Source organism: Nothoprocta perdicaria, unplaced genomic scaffold (genome assembly GCF_003342845.1).
Source record: "Nothoprocta perdicaria isolate Ctin4 unplaced genomic scaffold, notPer1 scaffold_238, whole genome shotgun sequence".
Classification (NCBI taxonomy): Eukaryota; Metazoa; Chordata; class Aves; order Tinamiformes; family Tinamidae; genus Nothoprocta; species Nothoprocta perdicaria.
The window spans coordinates 519,709-539,038 of NW_020455464.1; the positions used below are offsets into that span (position 1 = coordinate 519,709).

At 41.1% G+C, this 19,330-nt stretch overlaps 1 protein-coding gene across 1 annotated transcript in view; it reads right to left on the reverse strand.

Moving 5' to 3' along the window:
- KIAA2026 (KIAA2026 ortholog) overlaps nucleotides 1-19,273 on the reverse strand; it is a 56,512-nt gene extending 37,239 nt beyond the window's left edge. Inside the window, exons 1-2 of the mRNA XM_026039712.1 lie at nucleotides 18,831-19,273; nucleotides 3,889-4,089 (exon numbers count right to left, since the gene is read on the reverse strand). Of these exons, the coding sequence (XP_025895497.1) occupies nucleotides 3,889-4,089; nucleotides 18,831-19,273 (644 nt within the window). The remainder of the gene's footprint in view (nucleotides 1-3,888; nucleotides 4,090-18,830) is intronic.
- Nucleotides 19,274-19,330: the final 57 nt, after the last annotated feature.

Genomic DNA, 19,330 nt, shown 5'->3' on the forward strand with positions numbered 1-19,330 from the left:
CTATTGCTTTTTCCCTCTTAATTGTAAAACAGACTTCTAAATGGTGTCTCCAAAAAGTACGAGCACTTTAAAAATAATATGCGATTAAGCTTTAATCACAATAGGTATACATTGACATAAAACACATGAAAAAGCAATCACATATTTTAGTATAGTTACTGTAAATGCAGGAGGTAGATGACACAATCTTTAAGCACTTTCACCAGCAGATCCAAAGCTGAATTTAAATTAAGGCAAAACTCTCAAAATAAAAGAGAATATGCTAAACAGACCTTTGCCAAGCGTTTCCCAAAATGGTATTCACTATGTTATCTTTTAGACTGTTTTGAAATACAAAACATAAGTTGCATTACTTGCAAAAAGTTTGTTTTTTAGAAGGACCATTTTATCACACTGGCAGCAGACATTCAAGAGAAAAATGTGAAAAATGGCACACAATCTCATTATGTAACTCTTCTACCAGGTTCCCATCTTTCAGATCACATAGCCTTTTCCTGATGTTTTCTGCAGGAGAGTAGAAAAGTGGGAAGGAAAGGGAAGGAGAAAAGGGAGAAACACTTGGTATCTAGCAGAACAACATCCTCACACCAAGAAGCTCTCTGAACAAAGACTTTGACTTTTGTGCTGGCAGCAACTATTAAAAATTTGTTGTTTCTTAGTTTTATTTACATTATCAGGAATATGTTTGCACAGTTATGTTTGCCACTATTCTAGGGTCAAGCTGACATTTCCAGACTAATGAAAGATAAAAATATTCTTGGAACATGTTGTCTACTGCAGTTGTTTTGCAGTTCTCAAGTGGATAAAACTATAGTATGTGACCTTAAAACTCAGTGTTCATACTCCCAGAGTACAGATACAATGCAGAACAGAGTCCAGCAATAACTGCCCTGTTTTCCTTCTTTTGTCTCGGGAGACATATCACACCAGATAATTCTCCCTCACTTTCAATAAAGGATTTTTTAAGGGAGCAGGAGGCAAAGACCAGATGATACTGTATTAAAGCAATTAAAACTCCTTAACTAACCCTTAGGTCCTAAACTAAATCCTTAGGTTGCTAGTTAGGAGGTAGCAATGACCCCTTTGCGGCCAAGAAGGCCAATGGGCTCCTGGCTGCATCAGGAGGATGTTGGCAGCAGGGGCAGRGAGGGGATCCTGCCCCTCTGCTCAGCTCTGGGGAGGCCAAACMTGGAGCACTGGGGGCAGYTCTGGGCTCCCCAGGACAAGAGGGACGTGGAGCTTCTMGAGAGGGTCCAGYGGAGAGCGACAAAGATGATTAAGGGACTGSAGCATCTCTCGTATGAGGAAAGAGTAAGTGAGCTGGGCCTGTCTAGCCTGGAGAAAAGGAGATTGAGAGGGCATCTTCTCAATTTGTACAAGTATCTGAGGGGAGAATGTAAAGAGGATGGGTCCAAACTCTTCTCAGAGGTGGCCCACAACAGGAAAAGGAATAATGGAGTCTCCCTTGGAGATCTTTCAAATCTGCCACCCTGTGCCCCGTGCTCTAAGTGTCCCTGCTAGAGCAGAGGGCAACTCAAATAAGCTTAGATGATCTCTAGAGGTCCCTTCCTTCCTCAATCATTCTGTGATTCTGTGAAACTACTTAAAGCATCCTTTTTTACAGTAATCTCTTCAGTTGCCCACCATCTATCTGATAGCTCAAAAGCTAGTGGACTTATATGCTGTAAGGTAGGGCACTGAAACTATGATGACAAGGTAAACAAAACTGTTTTAATTATCCACAAATATGCTTCTACAAGCTTTAAAAGAAATATAAAAAAAACATACAAAATAGGCATTAGGCATTATTCATATTTTTCAATCAACATTCAATAGTCAGAAGAAACTGAATTTGGGGATGTCCATGTTACTTTAATTCTACACCTGTAGTCTTAAAGCACGCTTTCACATTCYATGATGTCTTCCATAAACTCCACACCCAAAGCAAAACTGAGACTATGTAAGAACACCTTAAATGACTAACTTGCAACTTAAACTTACTGCAATGGATTTACAAGAAGAAAGGTGCATACACTAACTATGCTACAAAGAGGTTGCARTTTTGCACCTACTTTTAAAATAAGTCTATGCTGTACCAATTCAGACTTCTAAAAGAGAAGCTGAATTAATTTGTACCCTTAACAGTAATTAACTATACTATTCAGCATTGTCTATGTTCCAGTAATAGCCCAAAATAATTTTATGAAACTATAAAACTTGCATTAATGAAAGTGTGTTTTTTAATTAAAAAAAAGTGTTTATATAAATTCAACACTGTGAAAGCTCTTTTAAGCTATCAATAGTAGYATGTGATCCCAACTCATCATATTTCAGTAATTTTATATGCCTTCCAACTTCCAAGTCTTTTTTGTAAATATAATGAAAAAAAMCCCAAAATTTAAATGCCAAATGTTTGCACTATGTTTGCACAGGGAAGTTACTGATATAAAAAGGTGCGTACTAGTTTCAAAACATCGTGAATCCATTAGTAAATAAGAAAAATGAAGGAGAAAAAATATTATTTTACTAGRTTAATAGTCAAACTAATATTAAGTATGAGGAGCTATCTACTGACACATTTCTATTTCTTCCCATGAAATGGCATGGGTACAAAATCTTAGAGCATCAAGAGGCGATTTGGTTTTGATTCTTTCTGTGCTTGTAGGCATTCTGTGGAAATAACCACTGTGAAGTCCTTCACTCTGAATCTGGGACTTCTGAGTATGACCAGATACATATATAATTATTAGTAAGGTTTTGTAGAAAAGTGTTTAAAATAYATATATTAAAGCCAACTTCTGATTGCCATATGAATTATAAACCTATCAAAGTAACCATTTTTACAATTGCATTATCAAGTTCAGCCAACCACAGCACAGRACTGACTTGAACAGAGCTCAGGTAATTTTTACTACAGAAATAACAAGCCTAGTGAACTTTGCTTTTTTTTTGCAGTGTGCAAAGTATTATGTGATTTCGAGGAATGAAATATAGACCTAACAGTTTCTAAAGGAAAAAGAATTGTCTATCACCCAGCTCAACCAAAACTACCAAACTCAAATAAACTGAAGAATACCTGCAAAGTCTATATGGGAAAAAAAAATCCAGGACTGTATAGTGTGGGTAAAAAAAAAAATCTGGGAATATTTTGACTTTCAAACATCAGTCTTACTATCACTCTTCTCATTCCGACAGTCTCACAAGTAACTTGTTATAATACACACACTTATGAGTTTCACTCTCTCAACCAAAGTGACATATATCATAACCAACATTGAATTGTATACCTCTTAAATTTATGAACTTGAAAAAACCCACAAAAGTCACACACAGTTATTTATAAATAACTTGTAAATGCGTTACCTAGCAAACAAGGTGAATGTCACACTGGTGAGATAACAGGAGTTGTAATGGTACAGATGATTTGCCTCTGACTACTAGTGAGCAGAGCACTATGGATCATAAAGCAAGAATGCATGCATTTTGGTAGTTTTTATGTAACTGTTGCATAGAAAACAGGCCAAGGAAAGATATGATAAATGATCATAAATAAATAAAGACTGAGCTAACATAAATGTGGCTGTGAGTGCTTTCAGTTGGTATTAGAAGTTTTATAATGCTAAGCAAYAGCAGTCTTAAATCATTTAAATCTTAAGAGTGCTTTAGAAATCTTTTTCGATAAGGAGTAAACCAAAAATTAACTTCTTGCTTTGTGGATGTACTCTATGGAAGTCTTGGGTTCAAAAGTGAACTCAAGATCAGGAGCAGCAAAAAGTTTACTGACGTAATGAGCCTTAAAAAGGCTGCTCTGGAGAATGAGACAAGATTATCAGAAAAAGAAAACAAGCCCAACACACCACACCAACCCTTTCCAATTTATCCTATTACCTCTTTTCTTCTTTTGCTTTCAGCTGCTCCTCCTGTCTCAGAACCTGAACCATTACAGACTCAAACACGCCTGTTGACAAGCCTACTAAACTGCGGGCTGTGGAACGACGTCTTGTTGAGGTGCACGCTGTTCCTTTTTCATCTTCCAGCCCATAGCATCCTCTAGATGTTGCAGCTATTGATGTTTTCTCTCTCAAATGCCTAGAAGGAAAAAGTAAGTCAATTCAATTACAATTTCCCTTAACAGAGGCAGATTAGTGCCTCTATTTCCAACCACAGATCTAGCATATCTGCTCTGAGAAAACAAGTCACAGTTGAAAACAGTGGTAGATGAACACATCTGTCACTTTCAGGATAGCAAATTTTTCACTCTGAATGCTCCTTTACAAAATTTTGAACTTAAAAATCATARCTATGTTATATTTTTATGTCTGTCAAAAATAGTAGATAGATATCTATCTCAAGTAAATGAATATCCACTGCAGRTAGAATCTCCTGTATTATATTATTATTAATGGAAAAATATTTGGAAGAAAATAGTTCCACTATTTATAGTGGAAACTATTTCCACTGTATAAAAGTTTCCACCTGGAAGTAAGAAAGGATCACTTTTAGAAGATTATACATAAAAATTTTCCACAAAATAGTGGGGCTGTTTTAAACAGCATGATTAAAAAATGTCTGAAAAGASTTTAGGTCTGTTTAAAATTTTTAAATGAAAACCAAAAACCTACCAAACCACAGACTTTTGAAATTACATTTCATTACTATATCATGTTTTCAACTGCTCTAACAGACATAGTATCAGCAGAGTGACACTATCACACAAAATTCCAAAATAATTGACAAAAATAAAAGAAATAAAACAGATAAAACAAAAATAAGCATCTACTTTTTGATCCACAGAATGTGAATCAAATTTTTCAGGGGAATATTAGAGCTGGAAATTGTCCACAGTRAATAGCTGTCCCAACACAGAGTCCATATGAGTGTATACATCTCTTTCCAYGCCTTTAGAACATACATAGTCAAGTCTAATAGAGTAAAAACTCAGAGCACAGAGATGCTAGATTRCACAGTAATCTGTAGATTGCCAGAGGAATGCTAGTTGAGACATAGCCTCAGGATTAGCACTATCATATGACAGAGGCCACTTACATACAAATATGGAGAGAACAGAAATGTAGGTTCAAATTCAAAGAAGGAAAACTGACTTTACTCAGTTTCAAGAACTACAGGACAATATCCACAAATTATTAAGTTAACACGTATTGAAATACCACAAAGAAGAATACTACAAAAAGACAGAATGTATTAGTGCAGACAAAATAAAGTACAAACAGGTGGTCACACAAATCTCATGGCAGCAAGTGTAATGTTTCACCACTTTACAGACATTTTTCCTATTAAAAAAATATATCTGTTTGCCAATATGGCTTAGAAACATCATGAACTGGGGGAGGTGGAAGGAGAGCAATTGCTTCAGCACACACTGTAGTTCAGTTTAAATATTATTTGTACATAAGATCAGCATGTTGGTAGTCTGGATACAAGGACAGCTCTTTACATTTCTCTTCTGATGTCTCACCTGGGGCAAGTCTTCTAGCTCAGGAAGAGAATTCCCTCATGGCTCCAAAACTTCCAGCAGTGACATGTAACATATCACTATGTCTCAGTATAGTAACCTAGCAGTTTTTTGTTGGCTAGCTTAATGTATGATCCCTGGCCAACTTCTCCTATGGCCCCATCCTGTTACACCTTCTACTGTGAAATCCAGATCAATCCACCACAAACCAGCCTCCACCTTCCTTTAAAAAAAATAGAAATTACATAACAATTACACAAAGTTTCCTTGTTACAACTGAGAGAGCAGCTAAATACATGGTATGGCAGACAGAATGAACAACCAGTGACTGGAAGTGCTAAAACAATTTTTACCAGTGAACTAAACATCTCACAATACTATATTTCAAAGTCTTTTGCAAGCACTACCATATAACATAGACAAAATAATTTCTATAAATCTGAAAGACTTCTTCACTACCTTCTTTTCAAAGCAATTAAAATAAAGATATCACTTTAGCTAATTTTCAAAAAAGAGCACAAATACAAATTTAAGGTACATAGTTCTTTTCATTATGTTTATACAAAAGTGTGTCCTCTTTAAAGCAATCATATGGAGAACCTCTGAATTATTTAACAATAGAGTTAATTTGGAATTGTTTTGTGATATTTGAAACACTTGATTTGAATAGCAATACACTTAATTGATGTTATTTAATCACAAAAAAAAAATAAGTAAAAGCACATCTGACATTCTTCCACACTGAACGCCTGATCAGTCTCATTCCACTCTTCTGTTGTTTTTACTACAGATAGAAAGGCAACTACAGAGTATTTTATCAGGAAAGCACAAGGTTTTCACTGACCCACACACACACAMAAAAAGACCACTTTGGTAGCCTGAGCACATGTGATCAACTTGCTACACTGTGAATATTAAGGAGCGTGCCAGCTACTTTAGTAGCCAGGGCTTTATCACAAGTTCTTATTGCTCCAAGGGCCAAAAGATAAGGAAATGCCTTCCATGTGAACTCATGGTATGTTTCTAAGTAGTAAAAAATATAGCTCACAAAGAATAACACTGGAAGACAAAAGAAATATCCTATGGTTAGTGACTGTTTAAAAAAAAAAAAAAAAAAAAAGGAACTGGAGCAGCTAAAGAGTTAAAGTACTGTCTTCCTCCCACTCCCCTATTATCTTACATTAACTCTCAGGATAGCTTGGCTGCAAGGCAGGTTTCATTAACCAAGCTAAGCCAACAGAAAAACAAGCCACCAGAAAATACTTAAGATAATATCATCCAAAAAGTATATACATTTCTTGGGTCTTGAAAACAAGACAGTTCTCTTCRGGAGCAGAATGAAGTTTTAAGGATTTTACATTAAATTTCTTTAAAACTTCTAGACAGAAAGACCTCTTTCTCCATGTTACAGAAACCAATTCTGCAGTTTTCTTGAGAAATGCTTCCAACATCTCCCAAGTGATGGGCAGAARGAAGAAGAGGAGGGAGAGAAACAAAAAGGTATCATCCATTTTAACAGAAGTCTACTTCTAAACATTGTAAAGCTTGGTGCAAGCCACTGCTGCAGGAAAATTAAGACCAAATACAAAGGTTGATTACTATTTGAAAAAAAAAATGTATTTTATGACAACTCAGTTTATGAAAGTAAGATTCCCAGGTTTATCAACTGAACTGGAACCATGTTACAGAATTTACTAAGCTGTGTGGAGAATACCATTATTCAAAATTTTATAATGTAAACAACACAAAACAGGATCCTAGAGCACTCTTAAASTGTCTTTTCATAAAGGTTTTGTTCATTTCTGGTTTCTGCTTCATGATGAAGTGTCACCTTTTTTCATGAGTATGCTTTAGCCAGCTTTTTGGGAAACATGCTATTTCCGTAAAAAGTCAGTAAAATTAAAATTAAGTGCTCCTATGCTTTCAAACTAATATTCAAGACTGAGTAAGCTTTTCCTCTTCCTTTTCTTTCTATAGATTCTACTCTGTCTGTAGAAATCCAGTAAAAAAAAAAACCCAACTTTTAAGTTGTACATAATAAAGCTGCCCCATCTAGCTGTCAAAAACATTAGAGGCTAAATTCCAAAGTTTTTGAAGTGCTCTAAAAATTCAGGCATAAAAAGACTATGCCTTCATCAGAAGGTAAAATGGGAATATGTAGAATAAAGGTCTCGGAATGAAATTGATCTGGGTAAGGAATGAGATTCTTCTTTACAGCCTCTGCCTCATGTTCTGAGAAAGCTCTCCAACAGCACGGAAGGAAGAGAATGGACACAATTAAGAAAGACGAATATACTTGGATATCTGCAATCTATTCATATTCCTGCATTTACGCCCTATGATTCTTGCCAGATTACTTACTTTAGACCCTTCATAAACATTTCATTACAGATTTTTTGTTTCCTAAAGAAGGAAATTGAAAAGCCTACCACTGCACTCAGAAAAAAAGTGTTTCTGTGGCAGAGGAATAGGGAAAGAAAGTAAGTAGGAATACGGAACTTGAAGAGTTGTCATCAAACAAGTGTGACACTGTACTGAATAGCAGACAAGTACAAATACCAAATGCATTCAGACGTTTGCAAAGTAACAGTCATACTGAACAGATAAATACTGTACAATTATACCTGTGATGCAGACAGGAGCTTGGGAAGGGGACAGTCAGAAAGGAAGCAAAGTGCTACTTTTTACTATTATTTCACAAAATCACAGAGTGGCTGAGGTTGGAAGGGGCCTCTACTGATCATCTAGTCTAACTCCCTGCTCCAGCAGGGACACCCAGAGCACGGGGCACAGGGCGGCATCCAGGCAGGTTGGGAAGATCCCCAGAGCAGGAGACTCCACAGCCTCCCTGGGMAGCCTGTGCCTGGGCTCTGGCACCCTCACAGGRAAGAAGTTCCTCCTCACATGGAGATGGAACTTGCCTGTGTTGCAACTTACACCCATCACTCCTTGTGCTGTTGCTAGTCACCACCAGTGTCTGGCTGCATCCTCTTGATATCTTTCCCTCACATATTTGTACATGTTGAGAAGATTCCCTTTCAATCTCCTCGAGGCTAAAGGTCCCAGCTTGGTTAGCCCTTTCTCATATGATAGTTACTCCAGTCCCTTAATCATCTTTGTCGCTCTCCACTGGACCCTCTCTAGAAGCTCCACGTCCCTCTTGTCCTGGGGARCCCAGAACTGCCCCCAATGCTCCAGGTTTGGCCTCTCCAGAGCGGAGCAGAGGGAAAGGATCCGCTCCCTCCCTCCCGCTGCTGCCAACATCCTCCTGATGCAGCCAGGAGCCCATTGGCCTTCTTGGCCATGAGGGCACTGCTGCCTCATGGGCAACTTGGTGTCAACCAGGACTCCCAGGTCCCTCTCTGTGGAGCTGCTCTCCAGCAGGTCAGCCYCTAATCTGTSCTGGKGSCTGGGGTTATTCCTGCCCAGGGGCAGGACCCTGCACTTGTCCTCCTGATCTTCAGGAGGTTCCTCTCTGCTCAACTCTCCCGCCTGTCCAGGTCCCTGTGAATGGCAGCAGAGTCCTCCAGAGTGTCGGCCACTTCACCCAGCTYGAGATCATCTGCAAACTTGCTCAGGGCGACTCTGTGCCCTTGTCCAAGCTGATGAACAAGCTGAACAGCACCTGGCCCGGCACTGACTCCCGGGGGATACCACTGGCCACAGGCCTCAATCTAGACCTCCCCTCGTGCTAACTACTCCTGATCACCTTCTTTCTGTTCATATGCCRAGAGATGCTCTCTAGGATGAGCTGCTGCATCCCCTTTTCAGGGACGGAGGTGAGGTGGACTGGCCTATAGTTTCCTGGCTCCTGCTCTTGCCATTTTTGAAGACTGCAGTGACATTGGTTTCTTCTACTCCTTCAGCACCTCCTCCATTCTCCATAACCAAGAAGATGGAGAGCAGCTGAGCAACAACCCCCACCAGATCCCTCAGCACTCTGAGGTGCATCCCATCTGGACCCACAGATTTAGGAGTATACGGTTTGCCAAAATAATCCCTAATCCAATCCTCCTTTACCAGAGAAAGGTCGCCCTCTCTCCTGGTTCGTTCTCTTGTCTCTGGGCCCTGTACTTCATGGGGAAAACTGGGGGAAAGCCTCAGCAGCAAAGACCGAAGCAAAAGCAGCATTCAGGAACTCTGTCACCAAGGCATCCTCCTCGTTTGGCAGCAGRYCCACATTTTCCCTAGTCTTCCTCTTGCTGTTCAGTTTGCTCCTGACACTCACTCACTTTTGTTCCTGACATCTCTTGCTAAGYCTAATTTCAAACRGGCTTTGGCCTTCCGCATTGCATCCCTATATTCTTGGACAATGTTCCTCTATTGTTCTCATGCAGTCTGACATTGTGCATGCTCTCTTTTTCTCTTTAAGTTTTCCCAACAACACCTTGTCCATCCACACAGGTCTCCTGCCTGCCTTGCTTGAGGTCTTTCTTGCAGTAATGCACTGATTCTGAGCTTGGAGAAAGTGGTACCTGAATATTAGCCAACTCTCCTGGACCCCCTTTTCCTTCTTGGACCCTGGCCTGTGGATTCCTCCAAGGAGCTCCCAGAAGAGGTCAAAGTTGGCTCTCTAGAAGTCCAATAAAGTCAATAAGTATATCACCCAGCTTCCTCTTCTCAGGATTGTGAATTCCAACATCACKCAGTCACTGCAGCCAAGACTGCCACCAACCCATTTCCCACTAGACCATCCCTGTTTGTTAGTATCAGGTCTAGCAGCACCCCTCCCCTTGTTGACTCGTCAACCGTCTGCATCAAGAAGTTATCTGCAATGTTCTGCAGGAACCTCCTGAATTGTCTGTTCATGGCTGTATGATTATCCCAATAGACAACAGGATGGTCAATATCCCCCACAAGGACCTGGGCCTGTGATCATGAGGCTTCTTGCAGCTGCYTGTAAAAGCTTCATCCACTTCCTGGTCAGGAGACCTGTAGGAAACACCTACTACGGTGTTGCCCAGCTGGGGCAGCAATAACTGCTCCATGTGGCCTTCAGTAGGTCTCCTGTTTTGCAGTTTTCCCTCTCCAGGCTCAGGGCATCCTTTGCTGCCTCTGGAGTTAGGCTGCTGCGAGCGGCAYGACAGGCCATCCCTCACGTTACCCCCTGCTTCCCTGCTGATACCCTCCTTCCTGCCCGAATTGAGTTTCAAGCYCCTTTGATGAGCCCTGATGGCTCATGGCCAAGGACCGTCTTTTCCCTTTAGGAAAGATGAAGCCCACCTGATGCCAGTGTGTCTGCTGCCATGTAAGGGGTTCTGTTGCCTGAAGTTGTGGCAGTGACACCAGCCATGGAAGCACAAGAGGACTGCATCCTCCTGCTTCTTTCCATATTGCTGTCAGCACCAGGGAGAAAGGAGGAGATGGCTTCTACACCTGAGTTCTGACCACCTGTTTCCATTCCCTGAAGTCTCTTTGATTGCCTTTGGGCTACATGTTGCCACTTCCTCTCCTCCCACATGTAAGTCCACCAACAGGTAACAGTTTGAGGGTTCAACAAGGCTGGGATGTAACCTCCTTAACCCAGGCCCCAAGAAGGCAGCAGACTTCCCTTAGACAAGGGTCCCTTCCACATATTGGAGCCACTGTTCCCCTTTATTGTGGAATCATCCGTAAGAAAAAAAAAAAAAAGTTATATTTAACAACAACAACAACAAAACCTTCTGCAGCTAGTCACAATGCAGGCGGACTGGCCTTTCTGACCCTGGCAATATATTTGCTGAAGTGAGATCCTTGCCTTCTCTGTAAATTGATTGMCTTTCATCCTCCAGGGTCTCATACCTCATAATGGAATACAGTCAATTCATTCTGACTTTGAAACACTAGRCTCACATTTAAATAGTAATAGTATTTTTTGATTAACTACTTATGTTGAGGTCTCATGACCTGCTGAAACCACCTCAAATGTTGGGTGGCATACTACCTATAAAGGGTGATCCCACCCAATGAAATTCTTACCCCAACCAATATAACTCCCTTATCTAGCTCAAAAAATTATTCTTGCTGAATATTTTTAATATGTCTAATCAATTTTCAGTAAATGTTTTTCAGTAGCTGTGAACTTTAATAGAACTTAATCATGAAACTACCTCTTAAAACTGTTACTTGCAATTCTTAAGAGACAGACAAGTGGATAAATTTCTGCTTACCTGTCAACTGTGTCCCTGTGTGTTAGRGAGAACCAAACATCTGAATTTACCTCAACAGATATTCAAGATTATTTTTCATTTGCTGTATGTAAAAGGATGCACCTACAAAATTATTGTAGACTCAGCCAGCACACAGTAACTTGCGTATTCATGTTTTCAGGATATGCGAGAAGTACAATATAAATTCAACTTATTTTTTCTCCTTCACTAAAATAAATAAACAAGAAAGGACTTCACTTATATTGSTTTCTAAAGGACACAAGCTTTGAAAGTTTCATAATTTCCTTGACATGAAAAGACTCATAAGATGATGGCTCTGATATAAACTTGTTTTAGCACAAATAAATTTTAATCTGTTTCTTACAGACTRAAATGTTAAATCAGAAGCTTCTTTGGTAAATCATGAATATTTTTTTCCAATTCTAAATCTGAAAAACCTTCAAGTAGTATTTTAGCATTACACAGAATTATTCAATAGTTCATAAATTGTAGAAATGCAGTAAGCCTCTCAAATTCCAACAGAGAATTAAGGCATAACAATACAGCAGATAAATTCAGGGCTGAATATATCATTTTAATCCATGAAATAATATTTGTATTTGAAATTAATTCAAACATCTAATTTCAATAGTGTATTTAGTAAAATAATGCTACATTTGGATGTGCTTGTGCTTTTACTGATGACACTAAGAGAAAGAATTTGGTCTTACAAATGGAATTTCTGTATAAGGATACGGACACAAAAGTCTTCTATATTATAAATAGAACTAAGCTTACAAAACAGAGAAAGAACATTACARTATTAAAATTAGTCATCACCTGCAGAGAAGCTTGTTGTGGTAACTCTTCCAACCAATTGTATTTTGGGAGATACAAACATGTGTGATGGACCAGAAATTCCAAAGTTACAAATAAGGCAGAGARGTTCCTCCAACTTTTAGACTGCAATTAGTACATGTGTCAAGATTAATCCCATCCCTCTCCTACTCACTGAGGCTTTATTAATACCAAGATTAGATTCTCATTTGCTGCTGAGTGAGGAGGCACAATGGCAGACAAAATTGTTTTAGGATAATGCCAACACCTAACACACCAGACATGCTAGGTACAACTTTAAGTATTTCTGATGTGCAGCATATTTTCACAATTCAATTGACAAAAAAAGACAAAGTCTGAGTTCCTAAAGCAAAGAAGGAAGAGTTATTTTGTTGTTTTAAGGAGTACAATTTTAACACCTCAGATACAATTTTTCTTGTCTGAACTGTTTTTCAGCAAAGTGATATTGAACTACTGCATAAAGCTTACATTTACTCTGTATCAYGGTTTAGAGAAGAACTACACTAAAAACAAACAAACAACCCCAAAAATCATTATTAAGCAACAGTCCAAATAAAATTTTAAATAGGCTCAACTAATAACATATCCTGGTTAATAAATACTTTCATCTGAAAAAGATTTCTTACAATGAAGAGTTCAAGAACCCTTATGCACAAGAAATTACAGTAAAACATTTTAAACAGACTTATATTTGCTTTTGATCGCTTTTTACACAAATGCAACCATTTTTTATATATATATATATATGCATATATATTTATATTCACACAGACACACACACTACCATGCAGTGAACTATAGTTGTGCAGTTTACCTGCTAGAGCAGTTGCACCGGACTAAAATGTTACAGACCTCAACCGGGAGACATTGCCCGAGTTTGGTGAACTTACTCCACTTTAGGACAAGATGAAGCAATTTTGCTTATACCACTGTAGAAGACCCTTAAGATCTTAAAGCTGTTAGCAAAGTTTTAGAAAAAGCAATATATGCAATTTTACTGCTTTTTACTACCAAGCAAAACAGCAGCTGCATTGACAGTTCTGAATCACAGCAAAGGAGGACGCTAACTGTTTCACATACAACTATCATGACAATCCTTTATTTAAAAAAGAAAATACAAAAAAAAAGTTAATATCTTTACAATTTTAATATAAAAAACTATAACTTCCTGTAAGTAACTGCTCCCATTACACATTATGAATAAATAATAAATAAGCAAGYGTAGCACAGAGGTAATAACTTACATAAGAAGAGCTGAAAGAGTTTGTAGTTTGGATAATTGTTATCGGCTAATGCAGCAAAAAGTCCAGTTCCTTGATATGGCCATTGGTCTTTGAAGCCTTCCTAATATGCATAAAATGATGTAATCATGCTACTATATTTTCCCTGGAGGACTGTATTTGATTTTTGATGCTACAAAAATAACTTCACCACAAATTTGCTTTCTTCTCTCTCAGGGACACAGTCTCTCTCTTTAAAAGCACTAATTGTTACTGATCTGTTTGTCAAACTACCTCAAAACCAATGCCTTAAAGTAGTCATAGTAATGGCAAAAAAGACTGATTCCATCATTCCCAGTCAAACAAACACAAATATTTATTTTTCAGTAACTGCAGGTTACAGAAGGCCATTATAAGCATGCACTCTTTTTAAGATTATGAAATGTTTTTCTGATTTAGGTTCAAAAGACTATAGGTCACTGACTTTTTAGCGGAAGGGAGGAGGGATTAAAACAGTCTTACTTGCTACATACTRTAAGTTTTCAGGCTATACTGCTCCTTCAATATGTGACTCTCATTGAATTTTGACACACAAGTCTTTGCACAAATCAATTGCCTCACAGAATCATAGAACGCTTAAGGTTGGAAGGGACCTTAGAAGTTATCTAGTCCAACCCGCCCTGCACATACAGGGTCACCTAGAGCACGTGGCACAGGGCTGCCCACCACTGAAAAGAGGCCGCCCCCTCCTCCTCACTGCCTCCCTTGAGGTGTTTATACACGCTGATCAGGTCCCCCCTCAGCCTCCTCTTCTCCAGGCTGAACAGGCCCAGCTCCCTCAGCCTTTGCTCACAGGGCAGATGTTCCAGGGCCCTGATCATCCTCGTAGTCCTGCCCTGGACTCTCTCCAGCAGCTCCACATCCCTCTTGTCCTGGSGAGCCCAGAACTGGACACAGTCTCCAGATGTGGCCTCACCAGGGCTGTGCAGAGGGGGACAATCACTTCCCTCGACCTGCTGGAGACGCTCTTCTTAATGCACCCCAGGATCCCGTTGGCCTTCTTGGCCACCAGGGCACACTGCTGTCTCATGGTCAACTTGTCGTCCACCATGATACCCAGGTCCCTCTCTGCGGGGCTGCTCTCCAGCAGGTCCACCCCTAATCTGTACTGGTGTCCAGGGTTAYTCCTCCCCAAGTGCAGGACCCTGCACTTGCCCCTGTTGAACCTCATGAGGTTTCTCACCGCCCAGTCCTCCAGTCTGTCCACGTGCCTCTGGATGGCAGCACAGCCCTCAGGGCTATCAGCTACTCCACCCAGTTTGGCATCATCAGCAAACTTGCTGAGGGAGCACTCCAGTCCTTCATCCAGGTCGTTAATGAATAAGTTGAACAGGACCGTACCAAGGACCAACCCCCCGGGGGACACCGCTAAGTACAGGCCTCCAACTGGACTCCGTGTCACTACCACTCTCTGCACCCTGCCATBGAGCCAATTCCTAATCCACCTCCGCCTCCACTCATCTATCCCACACCTTTGGAGCTTGCCCAGGAGGATGCTGTGAGGGACAGTGTCAAAAGCCTTGCTCAAGTCCAGATAGACGACATCCACTGCTCTGCCCTCATCTATCCAGCTAGTCACTCCTTCACAGAAGGCGATCAGGTTAGTTGAGCATGATTTCCCCTTGGTGAATCCATGCTGGCTACTCCTGAGCACCTTCTTCTCCTCCACATGTCTGGAGACAGCAGCCAGGATGCGGCTTTCATCACTTCCATCCAAAAGTTCCATCACTTTYCYGGGGATGGAGGTGAGGCTCACCGGCCTGTAGTTACTCGGGTCCTCCTTCTTGCCCTTTTTGAAGACCAGAGTGACGTTGGCTTTCTCCCAGTCCTCCAGCACCTCCCCCGTTCTCCAGGACCTTCCGAAGACGATGGTGAACGGCTCAGCTAGGACATCCGCCAGTTCCCACAACACTCTGGGGTGCATCTGTCAGGGCCCATGGATTTGYGGGTGTYSAGTTTCCTTAGGTGCTCTCTGACCCACTCTTCCTCTACCCAGAGGCAAGCCTTCCTCTCTCTGGCTCWCTTCYTGTGTCCCTAGGGCCCGGATTCTAGAGGGCTGCCCCTCACAAACACCGAAGCAAAGGCAGCGTTCAGCAGCTCTGCTTTCTCTATGTTTGTCGTAACCAGGTACCCACCCCATTCACTACTGGACRCACATTCTCCCTGACCTTCCTTTTGTTGTTAATATATTTGAAGAAGTTCTTCCTGTTATTCTTAACATCCCTTGCCAGATTTAGTTCCAAGCGTGCCTTAGCTTTCCTTATACCATTCCTGCATTGCCTGACAACGTTCCTGTATTTCTCCCAAGGAACCTGTACTTTCTTCCACAAAGATCCGCTTGACTTTGTCCAATAACAGCACAAAGATAACACACTGTGGATAACATCACACCCATTTCACCTTCTGCATGTTCACATTAGCGAAAAACCTTGGTTCACATCTCTGAGCAGTCTTTGACTTCTGCAACAAAACTCTTTTTGAATATAACTGAACTGAAAGGTACATTCCAGCAAACCACTTACTGTACTCAAAATGCTAATACTTGGTCCCTACAAACATACCAGAGCTGGATCAAAATAAGTTGACCTAAAACACAAAYAGCATACTAACAAAACTAGTGTTAAACATTGAACGTCTGCTCTCCCTCTAAAATTTGTGAAAGAACTTTGAAACCTTCAGATTCTATAGTCCCTTCCATGAAAACAGTTTTTAGAAACTTCTATTAAGATAAYACATGCAAACCATTTAAAAATCTTAATTTCTAGCCTGTTTAATATTTCCTGCTTATTCAAACAAAGATTATCTGTGTGCAGAAAAAGACTAAGAGCAACTGTTTTTTTCTCTGTTAATACACATTCATGCTTAACACCACAGTACACAGATTGGCTTCATTTTCTATGAAGTCTCATATAAAATTATAAAAAGGCATGAACACCCCTATGTCATTCCAAATTCAACATTTGTTCGTTATTATTGCTTTCATCTACTCCACTAAATCTCACCTGCTGCCTCAGAGTTCCTTCCATTTCTAACAAACATTTCAGAGCAAAACAAGCAGAATACTACACTAGTACTGTGTACTAGTTGTCCAAAACCCTGAACAGCTATTCTGAAGCCTACCAATCACCGTGAAAACAACAGTTAACAAAAAAAATGATGCAGCACCGCAACAAAGGGGTGCATACTCCTCAGGCCAGTCCTTTTTAGATGCTGCAGTCACAGCAAACTAATGCTTTGGTGCAATACCTCTACACAGTTTTCAATCGGAATGCATATTCAAAACATAATCAGTTCRTGCACAGACAATCACTCAACCTTTATACTTGTGTCTAGGAAAGATTAGTTGGCAGTAGACAACACAGAGATATAAAATTGGTATTAGCCTTCTAAGACGTGTTTGGTTAGCTATTCTAACCAAAGGAATTCTCTCTCCCTCTTTAACAAAAAAAATAAAAAAAATGTACTGAAGAAAGGTAGCAATACTCATCCTACCTTGGATTCAGCTTGGATTCCAGGCTGACCTAAATGCATTCTTACACAGAACATGCTTCAGAGGCACAGTGTTGACACAGTAACACAGAAAAAAGCTCACAGGAGCTTATTCAGCCAAGTTCGGCAACTCTCTGCTCGAGCATTCCCTCTACACAGACAAGTTTCTTCTTGCCAGTCTGCAATACCATTCTGTGTCACTTCCAAGTGTGAGACTGAGGAACACATACAGCTTTAGATGGATACATGCTACTCACCAGACATATTTATATGCAACAGTAAGTTCAAACGTATTGGTGGACCTTTCACTGTAAAAAGCTTCCATGGTTTTGAACACAACTAAACCAAGCTAATGCTAAACTCCAGAGAAAGTAATATTTCTGTTGTGACCTAAACAAGACTTCCTGCAGTAACACCTGAGAGTCTTCCCTGCTCCAGCTGCTTTGGCTGAAAAAAACAGTTCTTGACAGGGACATACACTTAAATATATCACACTTTCTATTTTTGCCATTTAAAAAAACAAACAAGTGACGGGGGTTATCTTCCGTTTTATCATTATCTTAAACTATTCAGACATTGAATAGCAGCGTCAAAACAGATTCTTTTGCCTGGAGATTTTATTCTTACACTACCAGCATCGAAAACTTTGCAGACTAATCACATAAAATGTTAGCTACTTCTAACATAGGAGCCCAACTTTAGAGAAAGTCCACACGAGTTATGCAGTTTTATCACTTCTGCCTGTGTAAAATAACAGGAGTTAAATCCACCATCTTTCTTTCCACCCCCCCCCCACCAAAAAAAAAGTGCTGCCATATTTTCATAAATAAATCTGTGTGTCCAATTCTGGACTCGTTGGTATAAGGGAACTATGAATAGCAGCGAAACACACAAAGAGCCATGAGTTTAATTCAGGGATTGGAGTAGCTCTCATAGGAAGGGAGTTGAAAGGACTGGGATTGCTTAGGCTGTAGAAGGGACGGTTCAAGGGTGATCTTATCAGCGTGCATAAATAGCTGATGGGAGGCTGTAAAGGTGGCAGTGCCAGACTTCTCACTGGTGCCTAATTAAAGGGAATTACAGGCAGTCAGCAGAAAAGAAAAAATGTAGGAAGTTCTGTCTAAACATAATAAAAAAAAAAAAAGAAGAACAACAAAAATAAGTAAAGCAAACAAACAACATCCCACAACTTCTTTACCAAGAGTGGAAGAACCCTGGAACAGGGTGCCCAGTGAGGCTGCAGAGCCACCTTCCTACTCAGAAGCTCACTCGGTCTGGTCCTGCACAGCCTGCTGCCGCGGACCATGCCTGGGAGTGGTGTTGGGGCAGATGAACTCCACGGCTGCCTGCCAACCTTCAAAAGCCTGCGCTTCCACTAGAAAAAAAAATCCGTAGCGAGGAAGCAGAATACAGTGCTTTGCATTTCGTTGTTTTCAGTTTGACACCTCTAAAAGAACCTAGATTTAAAATAGGACTGGAATGATTCTCAAAAGTAACATGCTGCAAAACCCTCAACAGGTGCACAAAACGCAGGTGCACCTTCTGTCTTCCTGACACACACAAAGTACCTGCCGGTGCCACTTGAGCACCTGCAACACCTACCGGGACAGCAGTGCCAGCTTCTGCTCCAGCATCATCTCCAGCTTCTGCGCCTGCTTGGAGAGCCAGTGATCCACACCGTGCAGCCGGTAACAAGTCTCCAGCATCAGGCGGAAGTCAGCCACGAAATCCGTTATCCCCGTGTACTGCCCGCTGGAGAACTTCTCCTCCATCTTCAGCAGCCACATCCCGGCAGGCGGCTGCTCGAGGGGCTGAGCGGCTCCTCCTTCGCCGCCGAGGGGCTCTGGCAGCGGCTTCATGAAGGGCGCCGTGAGGGGCCGGTGCTTCTCCTGCAGGAACTCGCGGAGGATGCGGCGGCCCTGCTGCAGCTCCGCGCTCAGGCTCCGCTCCCGGGGGCAGCCGCCGCTCCCGGACCCAGACCCGGCTCCGTCCGCCGCGAGCGGCGGCGGGTGCTCGGCGGCGCCCGCGGGCTGCGCCGCCTCCATGTCCGCGCCGCCCGGGCTAGGCTAGGCGCGCCGCCCCGCCATGGGGCTCCCGCACGC